Raw genomic sequence first — 18,252 nt, forward strand, 5'->3', positions numbered from 1 at the left:
AGAAATTTGGGCTCACTTGGTGTCCATCCAAAGATGAATGGATAAAGAAGATGTGGTCTATGTATACAATGGAATATTGCTCAGCCATTAGAAACAACAAATACCCACCATTTGCTTCGACGTGGATGGAACTGGCGGGTATTATGAGGAGTGAAATAAGTCAATTGGAGAAGGACAAACATTGTATGGTCTCATTCATTTGGGGAATATAAAAAATAGTGAAAGGGAATAAAGGGGAAAGGAGAAAAAATGAGTGGGAAATATCAGGGAGGGAGACAGAACATGAGAGACTCCTAACTCTGGGAAACGAACTGGGGGAGGGGGAGTGGAAGGGGAGTTGGGTGGGGGGTGGGGGTGACTGGGTGATGGGCACTGAGGGGGACACTTGATGGGATGAGCACTGGGTGTTATTCTATATGTTGGCAAATTGAACACCAATAAAAAATAAATTTATAAAAAAAATAAAAAGAAACTACTAGTAAAATAGAAAAAAAAGAAATTTGGGTTCATTAAGAAACTACTAGTAAAATAGAAAAAAAAAGAAATATGGGCGCATTTTTTAACAAAAAAACAAAAAGAAACTACTAGTAAAATGGGAAAAAAGAAATTTGGGCTCATTAAGAAAAAAAAACTTTGAAAGCCAGGAGAAGCTGGGCTGGGGACCCTCACACAGCTACATACTACTATTCTTCCAAGTTGCGTTCCCAACTCCTATCTCCACGTGTTTTGGTGGAATCTAATGGGGCAAAGGTAAGAAGAGGCATTGTTAGCCTTCCTCACTTTGGCCTTTCATATCTGCTTCCACCCTTATCCTCTTGAAGATATGGCTAGATCTTTCCCTGCTACTCTTCTGCTCTCTAACTTTGGTGTCAAAAGTGAACAGGATCCCAGGACAGATACTGATTGATGTGACCACATACATAAAAGATGAATTTCAGTTAAAGGGTTACCTCAGCCTGGCATTCGCCTTCTACTAGTTGTTGTGGAATGAGGGCTTGAAAAGAATCTAAGGCATGCCAAGTAGAGAAGACTGAATTTTGGCATCAGGACTAAATTTTGCCTTCAGGACTAAGACTGATTCTGAAGTTAAATTCAGTTGAGTACCTTTATTTCATGGTGGCTGACTTGGGCACAGGTAGTTCTAGCCTCTGTTTCATCAGTCCTGGGAAGATGATAAAGGGTTATCAGTTGCATAGCTTGGAAGAGAAAGCCAGGAATCTACTTTATCAGAGATACTCTGTTCTTCTCACTTCTCATCTTCCCCTGCAGCAGATAAATGTTGTATATTTTTCTTTACATTAGAGTTTCTAATTTTGTGAGACATACCATTAAGTCCATTTGTTACTTTGCAACTGGTAATATTTCTGATCACAAATGTAGTTGGTATATACATGATCTTCATTTCTCATAGTATTCTTCTCACTTATATTGTCTAATTAGAGTATGTCTTATCTCCTGAAGTGAATTATAGCTCTTTTTTGGGGAATAACATGACTGATTTTGAATGTCTCTAAACTATAGCATTTAATATTACTAGACACATAGGCTGTATTCTCTAGCATTGTAAGTTTGGGGCAATTTTCTATCTCTCTATACTTCAGTTTTATCATCTGTTATAAATGGGGTTAAATGGTAGTACCTTTCATGATGTTTTGAGGATTAAATTAGAAAATACATTACACGTTAGGTGCCCCCAAATTTTAGCTGTTGTTGTCATATCCATTTACATCTCTGATGCTCACAAACATAGATATTCCCTTTTACAAACTCATTAATTTGAAAGCATCAGCTGAATACCCATTACACACTAGATGCTATTCTGGAAATATAGAGCTGAACAAGACATCCTCTCTTGCATAATGAATTTCACAGTCTTGTGGAAGACTGCAGAGAAACAATGATTACAATATAATATGATAAGAGCTATAGTAAAGTCAAGTCAAAGGGGCTATGTGAACACTCCAGACAGGCAAGTTGTGGTGGCTGGAGAGATGGGATTCTAAGGAGCAGTGTCCTTGAGATGAGTCGTGAAGGCTTAGTAGAAGTTGGCGAACTGAACAAATCAAGGGTGTTCTAGATAGAAGGCAGCATGTTCATAGGCATGGAGATGGGGGAGTTGTTCTAGGAACTTAGGCGATTATGTTTGACACACAGAAGGGAGATAGAAGAATGGTGGTAGATTCTGCTGGACAGTCGGGTCTTGACTGAACCATGAGAGCTCAGTGTGCAAAATAAGGAATGTGGACTCTATCCTATAATTGATAGAGAGCCATTGAAATAATTAACCAGAGGAGTGATATGATCAGATTTGGGGGGGGGGGGTCCAAGGAAGATCCTGACAGCCCCAGTTTATATCATTGATTGAAAGGGACAAAATTGGAAGAACAGCCTAATGATAAATTAGGAACTAAACTAAGGCAGTGACAAAGGAGATGAAGAGGAGGGTGAATTGAGAACATATTTCTGAGATAAACTGAACAGCAATGATTTGGATGCAATGTGGACAAGGTGGGAGGCATGAGGAAGAGGGCAGAATGAAGGAATATATTCGGACTTCTGGCTCAGGGTGGTAGTGTTATTTGCTAGGAGAAGAAGTATTTTGGTGGGGGTGGAAGGGGAGATGGATAGCGTAGTTTTGTCATGTTGAGTTTGAGGTATCTGTAAAAGAAAGAATACATACTTGACTGTCCAAGAGAATTATCCAAAGAGCTTGTTAAATGCAGATATTCACCCTTTACCTCTAAAGATCCAGATCTGGGGATGCCTGAGTGGCTCACTGGTTGAGCGCCTGCGCTTTTGGCTCAGGGCATGATCCTGGATTCCCAGGTTTGAGTCCCACTTTGGGCTCCTTGCATGGAGCCTGCTTCTCCCTCTGCCTGTGTGTCTATGTCTCTCTCTGTGTCTCTCAGGAATAAATAAACAAAATCTTAAAAAAAAAAATAAAGATCCAGATTTGGTAGACTAGAGATGAGGCCCATGGATCTGTATTTTTTGAAAAGTCCCTAGGTGGTTCTGTTGTAGCCAGTCCACAGTTGTATGGGAATATGTAACAACCCCTCACCCCCCACCAAAGAAACAACAACAGAAAAGGAAATAGAGATTTCCTGGAAATAGGTGTCTCTGCATGTATGTGGTTGGAGCCAAGATTGTAACTGAGGTCATACACAATGGGCAAAATAAGAAGAGGAAGGGGCCCATAACTCAGACAGTTGTAATTGTTCCAAAAGTGATTTTCCTTTGCATTATCAAGAACAAGAAAATTGAAAAAAACAAAACAAAACAAAACAAAACAACAACAAACAAAAACAAAAACAAAAACAAAAACAAAAAAACACAAGGGAATTGGGCAATTACGGTGGAATGTGAGATTAGGATCTTGGTATATGTAGTTTAGTTTTCTTTCTCTGCCTTCCATGCTCTATGCTGCCCCACAGTTATCTTTCAAAAGCACTGATCTTGTGATGCTTTCCCTTTGTTTTCAAATTTCACATAATTCCCCCTTTATACAGAATAAAATTCCAACTCTTCAGCATGGTATTCAAGGTCCTTTATGATCTAGTCTCAACCTGCATTTCCAGAGCCAGCTGCCCCTGCCTCCACCACTAATTTCTTGTGCCAGCCACTGCAGGCTTGGCCTTTGCTGGACAAATCATATACCCTTGTGCCTCTACACTTCCCTTTCTGCCCACAACATCCTGCCTCAGTTCTCCCTCTTTGGCTTCTAATTTATAGTTAGCTTGACAGAGGTCATTCCTATATGAGCACACAAATCTGGTAGCGTTTCTACACCATACAGCACTATTTATTCCGGTAATCACCATTATGTTTGACTTGCAATGAAGAAAGCAGAAAGATGTTTTTCTTATAAGTAGAAACTATGTTTCAATGGAAGCCCACTCAATCCTGAAGGTCAAATTAACGATTTTCTTTTCTGTATTTTCAGAGAGATATTATAGTTCTAGGATAGCATTTACTGTTATTTTCATTGTTCTACAATTAGCTATTAAAGAGTCTGCTTCCTCTATTTGATTTTTAATCCCTAGGCAGCACAGACACTGTTCTCATATCTGAAGCTCCTAAAGACTAGGTCTTCACCCTGGTAGGTTTTTACCAAGTATTTCTTAGACTAAAGTAGAAAGTCTCAAATATAAGTTTCTAAAACCCCACAAGTAATAAATTCAGAAATTTCATGTGCCTCAGTTGATTCTAATAATCAGCATTCAGTTAAATTTCAGCAAAGGAAGAAAGGTCTCATTTTCTAATTCAAGATAATTTTAAATTATAAACTGGTATAGTTTTAACCTCTGGTTCAATACTCAGGGATGCCAAATAGTACTCCTTGAAGATTACTTTCATTATTATGAAAAGTAAATCAATGAGATCAACACAATTAATTAAACATTATGCTCTAGGAAAGTTAAAAAAAAAAGAGAGAGAGAGAAATTTACCAGTTTAGGTTCTGAGTAGGTCCCAAGACCGATGATAGGAATGCTGTTTCCATCACTTAGGGGTATGCGGTGATTTGCAGCACTGAGGTACATCCTGGAGGGAGTTTGGGTTTCAAGTTTTTAGGAGAGATTCTGGATGCCTCTAGAGAAGTCTCTTAGAAAAGATGTTCTAGGGCCTAGTTAATTAAAGAAAGGAGAGCCAGAGGGAGGAGAAGTGGGAGGGAAGAGAGATTAGCAGATGTATTTCTCAATCTGTTTTTTTTTAGGTTGTTTTGAAAATCCTGAGCTTGTCCTTTGAACTTTATCAGAGGCATGTAAATAACATAACCCATTGAGAGTTGATTCTTACTTCTCTACAAAGAAAAGAGGGAAAACAAAACAAAAAAAGAAGTAAAAAAAAAAAGTCTAGTTGGTTTCTACCAGTGAGGATGCTTTCATTGCCAAGTAACAGGCCGGTCTCAAAATCTCTTAAATTATAAAGGACATTTATTGGTTCATATTTTTGAAAGCTTCAATCTTAGGGCTAGCTTCAGGTGAGACTACAACAGTTTCCCAGGATTTGCCTTTTTTGCCATTATTCACCACCCCCCCCCTGCCCCCATGAATGAGCCTGGGGATTCTGATGCAGCAGGACTAGGAAGGGGTTTAGGATTTTATTACCTAGTTAAGTTTGGGAAACACTGGGCCAGAGAAATAAGTAATATGGCCAGGAACCAATTTCTCATCCTCCAGTCCATGTCTCTGTTTCCTTCCCCCTCAGCCGACTTCCCCCTTATCGTTAAAAGATGATGACTGGCCCATGGAGTAATGTGATTCCAGATACAGACTCCAGAAAAAAGAGATTTTTATTTACCTCATTGGTCACACAGCAACCTAGGCATGGTTTTTTTGGTCTGCACTGCCAATCATGATGGTCAATGGAAATAAAAGATTAATCACCTGCAGATAATTAGAAGCCATTTCTAAGTTTAGAGTTAGGGTTAATCTTATCAGGGCAGAATTTGGAGATTGTTAAGGAAAAGGAAAGAAGTAACAAGTAGAGAAACAACTAACCAATGTTTATTATGCCCTTTCTCCAAAGGATTGTGCTGTGTGTAAAATGTGAGCTTTGGACTCTGTGACCTCAAAGATAACCGTGTTCAGGATGGTGAGAATGTGCTGAAGTTTGCCTATAATTCACTTGCTCTCTGGGACCATCATTCTTGCTTACAGATACATAAGCAGCCGGGGGATATAACTATTTCAAGTAGGTTGGGGAGCATGGAACATGGGCCATAGTGGTCTTCAACATTGCAAATTGATCCAACAAATACTTATTGTACACCTTTGTGTGCTAAGATGCTGGCTAGTATATGTTTCTCTATTTTTATTACTTTTGACTTTTTTGGTGTGTAGCTAAATGAGCTTCTTGGATATTTAGATTCATGATTTTCATCCAATTTGGGAAGTTTGGGGTATTATTTCTTCAAACATTCTTTTGGTTTCTTCCTCTCCTCTCCTTCTGGGACTCTTGTTTTATATATGTTGGTGTATCAATGGTGTCTCTCATAGGTGTCTTGAGTTTGGTTTGTTTGTTTATTTATTTTTATTTATTTTTTTATTTTTTATTTTTTGTTTATTTATTTATTTATTTATTTTCATTCTTTTCTTGAACTGGATGATCTCAATGGATCTATCTTCAAGTTCCTGGATTCTTCTGCAGGCTCAAATCTACAGTTGAAACCCTCCAGTTATTTTTTCATTTCAATGATTATATTTTTAATCTCCAGAATTTCTGTGTGATTCATTTTTATAATTTCTATCTCTTTAGTAATGTTCTGTGTCTGGTGAGATGGTGTTTTCCTGGTTCCTTTAGTTCTTTCCCTGTGACTTTATTTAGCTCTTTGAGCATATTTAAGAGAGTTGATTTCATGTCTTTGTCTAGTAAGTCCAATGCCCTGGTGTCCTCATGGACATTCATAATTTCCTTTTTTCCTCCCCGTGAATGAGCCATATTTTCTTGTTTCTTTGCACATTCTGTAATTTTTTAATTGAACACTGGAGATTTTTAATATTACAGTGTGACTGTTCTAGAAATCAGATATTTCCTCTCCCTTGGGGTTTGTTTCTGCTGCTTGTTTGTGAGTTGTTATTGTTTGCTTTTTTTACTGACTTCTCTAACTCTCCTTGGCAAGTCTATACTGTTTGTCATGTGAAAGCTGTGTTTGGCTATCTTAGTGATCATGGTCACTTGGTGTTTTGACAGTTTCCTTTAATGCTTGCCTCAAAAAACCCTACAGATTCTCTTAGTGTTGCAGATTGGCTCCTTTGGGGGCACCACTTTGCTTTCCCACACTGCTTACCATGTTGCCTTAGTCTTTGCTTCCAGCTTGCATAGAGCCTGAAGGCCAGTCAGAGATGAAAGCTGAGGGTGTTCTCAGGCCTTTCTGACCTTTTTCACCAGCCCTGAGAATATGTGTGGCTTTCATGATTAAAGTGTCCCCACCCCCACCGTCACATATCCCCTTTCCCAATTTTTTCTTTCTCAGGCTTTTCAGTCTTTTGGCTGTTCAAACTAACTTCAGGCTGCCAGAGCCAAACTTTCTATCTTTTTTCTTCAAGTTTATTTATTTAAATACTCTCTACGCCCAACACGGGGCTCGAACTCATGACCAAGATCAAGATCCGCATGCTCCACTGACTGAGCCAGCCAGGTACCCCTACAATTTCTGTCTTTAAGTACACAGAGCGAAAGCCTCCTAGGCAGCTGCCTTTGTCCCATAGGAATGCTTGAGTTAGGCAAAATAAAAGCAAGCCCTTTCGTGTTCCTTCACGGTGCCACCAGACAGGCTGGGACCTACAATGATGATTCTTTGAGAGTAACGTCTCCATTGGTTCCTATGGCCCTAGCATCCTGTACCAGGAGTATGGGCTTAGTCTTCATGGCTGCCACAGATCAGGCTTATGGGGGATGGCCAGCAGGTCATTGGAACCACCACAGCCCTCTCTCTTAATGCAAAGCAGCAGCTTCTTTCTTCACTATGCTTATTCCTGGTTGTTTTAGACTCTTGACTATACTCCAAAGTTCTGCAAAAAATGAGGCTGACAGCTTTACCAACTCATTAGTTGTGTTTTTTTTTTTTAAATAAAAGGACAGAGCCCTAGAGCTCCCTACTCTGCTACTTTCCTCTTTTCCTTTTTTAAAAAGATTTATTTATTTAAGAAGTGGGGGAGGGGCAGGGAGAGAGAGAAAATCTTAAGCAGACTCCACTCCCAGCATGGAGTCCAACAGGGGGCTCCATCTCATGACCTTGAGATCACCACCTGAGTTGAAACCAAGAATTGGACACTTAGCCCACTGTGCCTCCCAGGTGCCCCTTCTCATTTTTAAAAAATATGTTTAATTTCTGTTTTGAGATTGTATTACTTACTACTGACATCTATTCAGGTTCACTAACTCTTTCCTCTGTCTTCTTTCCTCCATTCTGCTACTGAGACCATCCAATGAGTTCTTTTTTCTTAGACTTTATTTTTTAGGGAAGTTTTAGATTCACAGCAAATTTGAATAGTAAGTACAGACGGTTCCCATCTGCTGCCCTCACACATGCTCTGATTTCTCCCACTACCAATATCCCCCACCAGAGTGGTACATTTGTTACAACTGAGGTAGTTGTTTGACATATTACTATCCACCAAACTCCATAGTTTACTTTAGAATTCACTGTTAACATTGTACATCTATGGATTTTGAAAGATGTATAATGTCAGGTATCTACCATACTAGTATCATACAGAATAGTTTGATTGCCCTAAAAATCCTCTGTGTTCTGCTTTATTCATCCCTCTCTCCTTCCTAATCCCTGGCAGCCACGGATCTTACTACTGTCTCCAAAGTGTTTTTTTCAGAATGCCATACAGATCTCCAAATTGGCTTCTTTCACTTAGTAATATGCACATAGGCTGGCTCCATGTCTTTTCATGGCTTGGTAGCTTGTTTGCTTTTAGTGGTGAATTATATTCTATTGTCTGGATGTACCACAGTTCTCTCTGTCTGCCACTCTCTTGCTCACTTTCTGATTGGTGGGAGGGATACTGAGAGACTCCAGTGGTACATGAGTTCTGCTGTCTCTTTCCACATCTGCCTGCTACTATTTATTTTTCAGATTCCTGAAATAACTTTCACATATATATTTCACATTTTGTCACTGTATTCAGTGGGAGAGCCATCTTACCTGGAACTAGAACCCTCACATATTTCTTAAAATAATTTTTTAAAAGATTTTATTTATTTATTCATGACACACAGAGAGAGGCAGAGACATAGGCAGAGGCAGAAGCAGGCTCCCCGCAGGGAGCTCCATGTGAGGCTTGATCCTGGAATCCCAGGATCACACCCTGAGCTGAAGGCAGATGCTCAACCATTGAGCCATCCATGTGTCCCCTTAAAATAATTTTTAATTTATTACACATCTTGATTAAATTGAGGTGAATTTAAATATTGGATTGTTTTTTGAGTGTGAGAAATGGCTGAAATTACTCTTTATATATTGATATTGTCAAAATAAATTGACAACCTATTTTTATTCAATAAAAGAATTGCTTGTAGATTATTACTCTTTTTCTGCTCTAAATTCACAAATGATTTTAATGATAATGGAGATTATTTTTGAGTATCTACTATGTCTCTTACATGTAATTTCTCATTTAATTTTCACAACAAATTTATGTGGTTTTGGAGCTGTGTAGCATCCTCCCAAAGCTCATGTTCACCCCAAATCTCAGCATGTGACCTTATTTGGAAATGGGGTCATTGAAGATGTCATTAGTTAAAATGAGGCCAGCATGGATTAGGGTGGACTCTAATCCAGTGACTGATGACTTGAGAAAACAGAGATATGGATACATAAGGAAGAGTCTTTTGTGATGACAGAGGTAGAGATTGGAGCGATGTATCTACAAACTGAAGAATGCCAAGTATAGCTCTCACATAAGATAGGAAGAGGCAAAGAAACATTCTTTGCCAGAGCCTTCAGAAGGAGTATGGCCCTACTGATACCTTGATTATGGACATAGAGCTCCCAGAGCTGTGAGAGAATAACTTTTTTTTGTTTTAAGCAACTCAGTTTGTGGTAATTTGTTATTACAGCCTATGAAAATGAACACAGTGAGTAATATACTATTATAGAGAGGGCGTTGAGGTCAAGAGAAGTTACTTACCAAAAATTGCACAATCACTGGCAGGATCATTAGTCTGTCTGACCACAGAGTCATTTTAACTACTCCCCTCTAGTACCTTTAATGGAACTCTAGCAGAGTTGACATCAATGAGCCATAAAAACTATTTTTAAGGAATTTATGCAAGTGACTAACTCAAACAAGTCATAATTACATGAGAATAAATCGAGACCTCCATATATAATGTGCTCACAATGCCAACTAGATACTATTCTCTCTGTAGATCTGATAATAGAAAAATCCTTACTTTTGACTGTATCAGAGATAAAGGTTGATTTCATCTGTTTCCTGGATAGCTGTTAATGATAATTATAACAACCAGTAAAAATATATCAGGTATATCCTACGTCAGGTACTTTACTTGGCCCCATTTCATCAATCACTTGGTGGTGCTAACCAGTCAAGGACCAGTAGGAACATACTATTAATAAATGGAGTTAGTTTTATAAGCTCCCTGCAGCAAGAAGACTTGCAGTCTGTGGGGAAGCATTGGAAGCCTTGTTAAGAGAAAGAGAGAGACGGCATATGGTAGAAATTATGCTTACATTAGGTGATTTGGGGGGAAGGTTTGAGGATGCAGGTGTGTGTGTGTACACTTCATAAAGTAGGAACAATACTATGATTGGGGTATTACAATAACTTTTACCTAGGAGATAGGAGGAACAGAGTGTGATTACAGTTGCCATTAGAGAAAAAGTAGCAGTCCTCCTGTTAGCTGAAGATGGAATAGTTAGTCATTTTTGAGGTGGCATAGTGTCTCCACTCAGACATAATTATGGAGTAGACTTAGTTCTTATCCCATCATGGTCACAAAGAGTCCTCTGGATTCTGATATTCTGTGAAATTATTTATGGTTAACAGGGGAACACTATAGTTTACTAGCAGAAACTAGGCCAGCTACTAGGTAATGGGTCCAAAGGTTGCTTTTTTCCTTTTTAATCCCCATATTTGGCCAAGGACAGACAAATCAGGCCATGGGATACTAGTCTTTGACAAGATTTTTCCCATTGTCTGGATTATTCTGGTTAGATTATTTGGGGGATATTGCATCTAAGTCAGATAAAAGCTAGTCCTTTCTTTTTTAAAAAATTTTTTATTTATTTATGATAGTCACAGAGAGAGAGAGAGAGAGGCAGAGACATAGGCAGAGGGAGAAGCAGGCTCCAGGCACCAGGAGCCCGACGTGGGATTCGATCCCGGGTCTCCAGGATCGCGCCCTGGGCCAAAGGCAGGCGCCAAACTGCTGCGCCACCCAGGGATCCCAAGTTAGTCCTTTCTGATCCTTCTCTTGTAGAATGAATTGTTCAATCATCTGATGTGAAAGTGGCTGTACAGTAGCAGAATGCACTGAGCCACCAAAATATAGGCAATTACCAGAAAAAAATATTGTTAGTTTTGTAAAAATCTGTTCACTAAGAGGACTGGATAACTAACCCCAGGTGTCAAACATGTGCTTAAACAACCAGCTGGGTCTATTCTAGTATTTATGTATTTGCACCAAGGTGTGTTCTCTTAGTTAAGAAGAATGCAAAGGCTATGTGATTGTCCATGAATACTCTGGCTGATATATGTAAGCTGGTAAAATGGGCCTCTAGAGGTAATATCCACACAAGAAATGGTACTTTAGGGGGGCACAGACTCTATGGAGACTCCTAACAGGAGTGTACTAATCATTGGATCCTACAGGCAGACATATTTTCTAAGTGAAGTAAAACAATTCCTGCTGCAAATCAGGAGACAGTAACTCTGAAGACAGCAAACTGACCATTGCAATGGCAGGTGGTTCCTGCTCTTCAATAAACTGACTTTAGTTGGCAGGACTTAACCATCTCACAAGAAGCATTTTGTTGATGTGGAGGCAAAATCTAATTTTTAAAATAAATTTATTTTTTATTGGTGTTCAATTTGTCAACATACAGAATAACACCCAGTGCTCATCCCGTCAAGTGCCCACCTCAGTGCCCACCACCCAGTCACCCCCACCACCCACCCACCTCCCCTTCCACCACCCCTAGTTCGTTCCCCAGAGTTAGGAGTCTTTCATGTTCTGTCTCCCTTTCTGATATTTCCCACTTAGCAAAATCTAATTTTTACAAGGTTGAAGATTGGGATTCATAACATGAGAGAAATTTTAGTACTGGAAGAAATCTGTACAAGGAAATCTATCTTGAAGATACTTAAAAAAAAAACTATTAATTTTTTTCAGCGGGTCAGGTGGGGTGTTAATCCACCAGATTTTAGCAGTGACTATGTCTGAGAAAAATGCACAAGAATGTTTGTCTCTCCTTAATTGACATATAATGACTGTCCTGTAAAATTCTTATGACTAATCTAAACATAATTACTAAGAACAAGTAAATTAAATAGATGTAAGTGAAATTTTAAAAATTTAGGTGAACTTTTAAAAGTCTTCCGAAATCTTTTTGGTAACTTAAAACCTTAGAGTTTTGCTAAGTTAAATAATGACATTTCAGTAAAGACTTATGTCATTTTCTAAACAGGACAAAAATACTACAACATTAAGTACTAAACATACATTTATCTACTTTTGGCTTATCATTACAGAGAAACTAAAGATATTTGGATGTGTTAGTCTACGTGGGAAAATTTAAAAAGGCAATGCTTCTAGAAATTATAAAATTTATTCATAAATTTGCAATGCTAAAGAATAATGATATAAAGACAGTTATAGATAGATCACAATTGCTTCTTAGTTTTCACTAGAGACTAAGGTTTCTAAGGATTAAAGATTCTAATTAATATATGTAATCAAAGCTACTAGAAATAATAAGGGAAACATCTCTGTATGCCAGGAAAGTGGGTGTGTTTTTAGGAAGGGAAGTTATGAGAAATGGAGATAACTTTTATTTTGTTGAAAATATTGTCCTAAAGTGAGGCTGGTTGTTTAAAGAGGAAAAACATAGGATAAAATTGTAATGTAAAAAAGAGAAAGTTGGGGGTGCCAGGGTGTCTCAGATGGTTAAGACTCTGCCTTCAACTCAGGTCATGATCTTTGGGTCCTGAGATTGAGCCCTGCATGGGGCTTCTGGCTCAGCATGGAGTCTCCTCCTTTCTCTCTCTCTTTTTCTCCCTCTGCTTCTCCCCCAGACTTGTGCCCTTTCTCTCTCTCAAATGAATAAATAAGATCTTAAGAAAAAAGTTGTAGGAGGAGTTGTGGAAAAGGAAAGAAATTTTATATGTTATCAAACTGGCTAAGATTAAAATAAATTGATTGAAAAATGAGTTTTAATATAAAAACTATACTGATCCAACTAGTTTGGTTTTTTTCTCTATTAAAACAAATTTTCTTAGATAATAGATCTACTCTTAGATAATAGATCTGTTCTTTTTTTTTTTTTGATAATAGATCTGTTCTTAACAAAAAATTATAAACAGAGTTTCTTTACTGTCAGTGTAATCTGTCTAAGAAAGATTCTGCATTTTTGTCTTTATTACATTTTGACTACTCAGAAAAACTAAATCTTTATTCAAAAAGAGCTAAGGATTGGGGTGCCTGGGTAGCTTAGCTGGGCATCTGACTCTTGATCTTAGCTCAGGTCTTTTTATTTTTTATTTTTTTATTTTTGATAGTCACAGAGAGAGAGAGAGAGAGGCAGAGACACAGGCAGAGGGAGAAGCAGGCTCCATGCACCGGGAGCCCGATGTGGGATTCGATCCTGGGTCTCCAGGATCGCGCCCTGGGCCAAAGGTAGGCGCCAAACCACTGCGCCACCCAGGGATCCCTTAGCTCAGGTCTTAATCTCAGGGTTGGGTTAGAGTCCCACATTGGGTTCCATGCTGGATATGAAGCCTACTTTAAGAAAAAGCTAAGGTTTTTGCAGGTGTGATCTTCTATAATTGTCCTTAAAACCTTGTCACTTAGGTTAATAGATAATTAAGTATTCTTTTAATTTTTTGTGATCTTATTTTTTGGGGGGGGGTAGTAAAACAGTCTTACTTTAATCAAGTTCCAGCAAGAGGGCACACTGCTTTGGAAAGCATTGGTCTCAGCAGAAAACACAAGGGTATGTGTAAAAGAATGTTTCTAGAAAATACCAAAGGCACCAAACAGAACCTTAACTTTGCCTTCCAATGCCCCTCGATGCCACTGCTTACCCTGGATGGGGAGGCTACTTCGTCCAGCTGTCTTTAGGAATGTCATAGTGCTCCGTAAGGGTGTCCAAGTGTCTGTTGAAGTCCTCTACTCTCTGCTTGTGGGTTTTGGATGCTTTCTTTAGGATCCTTTCCATTTGCTGTTTCTCCTGCATCTTCTCGAAGGCCGCCTGGGCCAGGGTTCGCTTGTCCAGCCGTGCCGCTTCTCCTCCTTGTGCTTTTTGCTTGTTCCCATCGCTTCCAGGAGTTTAGCCTTATCCTTGTCCTTCTTTTTCTTCTTCTGCTTGGTCACACCGAGCTCTGCGACACCTTTTAGTTTCAGGAGCCCCTTCTGAACCTGCTCGTAGGCCGCCTTGATGCCGCTTGCTTTTCCTTGTGATCTTATTTTAACCAAATATCCAGACCTTCTATATTTATGACAAACTTCCCCAAATTGATTTCAAAATGAAGTCTTTTTTACCTGGGATATTTTAAAGGATTGGTTAAATTAATCAGGCTTATTTGATATATAAATTACATGGGAGGCATTGTCAAATAAGTAAAATTTTGCCTTCTTTATATTGTCTTTGCAATATAAAGATGCATGGCACATGTGGATGAAGTTCAAATTCTGCTTCTGTAAAAAATGGCCCCTTGTTGCCAGACTTTTGCCATCCTGATGTCCTTGTAACTTGGCAACAGTCTGCTCCTGAATAAGAAGTTAAGATGGATAAACAGTGGCTGTAAAGTGAAGAACAGCTGGGGTGATGAGAAACCCAGGATAGCCACTTGGGTCTTTGTGGCTGACTGACAAACCCCATTTTTCAGTTTTTGCATTCCTTCACTGCAAGATGACTCAGATTATAAATAAACATTGATGGGGAGACTTTTATAATATTGCAGGAACAGTCTACCAGCAGTCTGAGCTGTCAGGTCATAATCTTGGAATCCTGTATTCTATAATTCTGGAAAAGCTATTTTTGTTCCCACAAGCCTCAGACCTCCTTCTTCTGAACCCTTTGAACCCCTTGCAGCTGGACTTCAACTATCTCTTAGTCTGTGTGTGTGTGTGTGTTTAAAGATTTTATTTATTCATTTGAGAGAGAGAGAGGGAGAGAGAGAGAGAGAGGCAGAGAGAGAATACCTAAGCAGGGCCGTAGGGGCAGAGGGAGAAGGAGAAGCAGACTCAATGCTGAGCAGGGAGCCCAGGACCCTGAGATCATGACCTGAGCCAAAGGCAGATGCTTAACTGACTGAACCACCCAGAGACCCCCTCTTAGTGTGCATTATCGTGATGTTCTTGTTATGGTTTGTATGTTTTCTGGATGGGTTGAAGCTTTCCCCTGCTGATGTCCTTTCCATGGTTTAGAGAATGTGTTTCTCACCTGGGATACAGTTTCCATAATCTCCAGTCATGGATGCTCATTCCCACTTTACTGGACAAATCATACAAATCATAACAAAACCTTGCAAACCCCTTGGAGTTCTCTCGGCTACAATCTTCTGTATACAGGAAGAGAAGTAGGGGACATTGAGGTAGACTGCATCTGCTCAAGATGATACATCATGACTTCACACTTTAACTAAACATGAAAGCCTTTCTTCTTGCTTTCCTTTACTCTGGCATTGGCCTGCAAAGATAACACCCTCATCTTTATCTCCCAGGTCATTCCTAAGCAGTGGTGACCTCTGGAATTTAGAACAACCTTTTATTTCAGGCTAGTAGAAAAAAAATCTAATTTTGCCCCTAACTTTCAAAAGCAAAATAAGAGATCTCATTGGTAAACTTCCTTCCCTGAATTTACACTGTCAGGTTAGAAAGATCTAGCAGGAGGTTTTCATGATTCAGGACTTGCTCCTTTGGCAAGTCCCTACTTCCTTGGTTAGGTATAAATGTAATTGAGGTTATAATGTCATCTTCTCCTTATTTCTTGAAATTATTGTGGAATCTGTCGCTAAACAATAGCAGCCAACAAAGACCCTTAGACTCTCTGGCCAAAGTTGTGCTTGGTAATTAGATAGTCCCTGATTATCTTCTAGCTGAGAAGAGGGAGTATTCATCTGCCCTACACTTGACAATAGAAAATGGCACTTCAATTGATGTAGCTCAAACCCTCTTTCCCTAAAAGGTCTACTTGTCACTCAAATGTAGTCTTAGGCTTAAAGATAGATGAGGATATAAGACTCCCCACTTTGACGGACATGATAGACCCAGAGCAAGTACTAATCACTCTGGCAATGTAATGGAACCGAAACCAAAAGATTGATCATTGATGCTTTCTTGTCAAGAAAGATCTAGATCGAAGGGAGAAAATGTAAAAGGAGATATCACAATGGAACAAGCAAATTTGGTTACAAGAGTCTCTTTTAAAATAGAGTCAGGTGACCATAAGGGAGGAGGAGCTTATGCATGGCCTTATCAGAAGAACCACGAACTATTTGCCAACTGCAAGCCCTCAGCCTGGACTTAACTCCTTCCTCACCATGATACCTGAATTGTTCCCATGCTTCGATTGCAAGGAGCCAACACAATTTGAAAAATTTCAATCTATTCACGTATCATCTCAACTGACCCAATTAACCTAGTTTTAATTCCTCTTTTGTATAATGACCAAGAACTACTCTTATCACCTATCACTTTTATAACCCTGCCCTTTCTTTGTCTTCCTAGTCACAAAATTTAGGTTTCTACCTGAATCCATGTTTTCCGAATTGCAATTCTATTTGCCCAAATAAAATTGTCTGCTTTAATTTTTCGTTCTTACTTGGTTGACAACATTTTGCTCAAGATTTTATGAGAGACTCCTAGAAAAAGAAGATGGTGATGGCAGTATAGTGTTTAAAACTTTCCCAAAGCCCTCAGACTGGAGAGAGAGCAACTAGGAGAGAAAAAGAAAAAAAGACAACAGACACCTTCAGTAAAATTGGTGACAATCCTAGAACACCAGTGGGTGGGGCTTTATGCCCTAAAAAAAGTAGGATTCTGTGTAACTCAGATTTAGTCTATACAGAAGTTGTATATGAAACAGTCAGAGAAGTTCTGATAGCTAAAGAATGTCCCCAGAAATTCTCCCAAAACTCTTGAGTCATCAAAGAGAGCACCTACATCTGAGTGGAAGCCTCAGAAAGCAAATCTGAAAATAATCACTGTAACTGACAAATGGAGCATCTAATATGTGGGTAAACATAAAAAGCCCATGAGCTTTATCCCAGCCCTCCCTAAGGGCTGCAGGAAAATCAGCAAGTCTTGTAGTGTAATTCTTTAAAGACCTCAGCAATATCCAGGAAAAATTCACTGCAATAAAAACAGAAACATATTTTGAGGAAAAGACTGCTGGGAGTAGAGTAAAAGACTGAGAACAAGGGAGAAAAGTGCTCCAGCTGCTGGCAGAATGGACCAAGAGAAAGCAGATCTCAAAATCATGGACATAGCTTCATGGGGAGGCCATACTTTTGGATTTTAATTTATTCATGAGAGACACACACAGAGAGAGGCAGAGACATAGGCAGAGGGAGAAGCAGGCTCCATGCAAGGAGCCTGATGTGTGACTCGATCCTGGGTCTCCAGGATCACGGTCTGGGCTGAAGTTGGCGCTAAACTACTGAGCCACGCAGGCTGCCCCATACTTTTGGATTCTTGATGGTAACAACAGCGGCCTCCCCCAGTAGTGAGGATAGGAAAACTACTCTGGTTTACTCCCATCCTCTACAAAAATACTAAATACAGAATCCTTCTAAGACAAAAAATACAAGAAAACACATCTTACTTAAATATGCACGACAGAAAAGGGTTGCAATCAAACCACATAGAGAGATGTTGAAAGGAAAACATGATGAAAATGAAAGTGCCTAATATCAAAATACACAAAAAAATCACACCAGAAAAAAAAATGTGATCATTCAACATTTGAAAACTGCAAACTAATATTATAAAACATGCTAGAAATTACATATTTTTTTACCCTGTTATTTATATATATTTATATATATTTTTACCTTAAACATATTATATATGTTTAGTATACTCATAACAAAAATGTATTTTTTTTCCTGTAGCTGGACAAATTGATTATAAAAACCATATAGAAAAATATCTGACTAGCTAAGAAAACCACTTCAAGAACAGAAATGAGGTGAGCTAGTCTTAGAAGGTTAAGAAAAAGTGAATGACTTACAAATTTAGAAGAAAACTCTCCTATATCCAAACTCTAAAGACAATAATAATAAAAATATGTTTACACAGATATTTAGGACATTTAAATTGGATCAGTATTCCTAATTAATGAACAGTGTTTAAAAACTGGAGAAGAGTAGCAACATAATAAGTTACTTAAAATAAGTTACTTACTCAGTTACTTTAATCTGAATGTTCAGATTAAAAGAAATTAAAATGGCTTTAGAACTTAAACATGTTAAAAGTTATTCAACCTCTCTCATAATAAGGGAAATGAAAATTAAAACTAAACTGGGACATTATTTTTCACATTTTAGACTGTAA

General features: G+C 38.7%; 2 protein-coding genes and 1 pseudogene across 7 annotated transcripts in view; 1 reads left to right on the forward strand and 2 right to left on the reverse strand.

Annotated features, from left to right (window-relative positions):
* LOC144284804 (adenylate cyclase type 1-like) overlaps positions 1-18,252 on the forward strand; it is a 414,796-nt gene that overhangs the window by 216,616 nt on the left and 179,928 nt on the right. The gene's annotated exons all lie outside the window — the stretch shown is intronic.
* LOC144284802 (aldo-keto reductase family 1 member D1-like) overlaps positions 1-18,252 on the reverse strand; it is a 91,247-nt gene that overhangs the window by 41,978 nt on the left and 31,017 nt on the right. The window contains exon 1 of one of the 2 annotated variants that reach the window (XM_077849857.1): positions 4,449-4,589. The exons of the other annotated variant lie outside the window; for it this stretch is intronic. Within the exon in view, the coding sequence (XP_077705983.1) occupies positions 4,449-4,541 (93 nt within the window). The 5' untranslated portion in view covers positions 4,542-4,589. Of the gene's footprint in view, positions 1-4,448; positions 4,590-18,252 lie in introns of those variants that run through there. 2 annotated transcript variants of the gene reach the window in all.
* On the reverse strand, positions 13,793-15,170 carry LOC144285113 (protein FAM32A pseudogene; annotated as a pseudogene).

Source organism: Canis aureus, chromosome 15 (assembly GCF_053574225.1).
Source record: "Canis aureus isolate CA01 chromosome 15, VMU_Caureus_v.1.0, whole genome shotgun sequence".
Taxonomy (NCBI): Eukaryota; Metazoa; Chordata; class Mammalia; order Carnivora; family Canidae; genus Canis; species Canis aureus.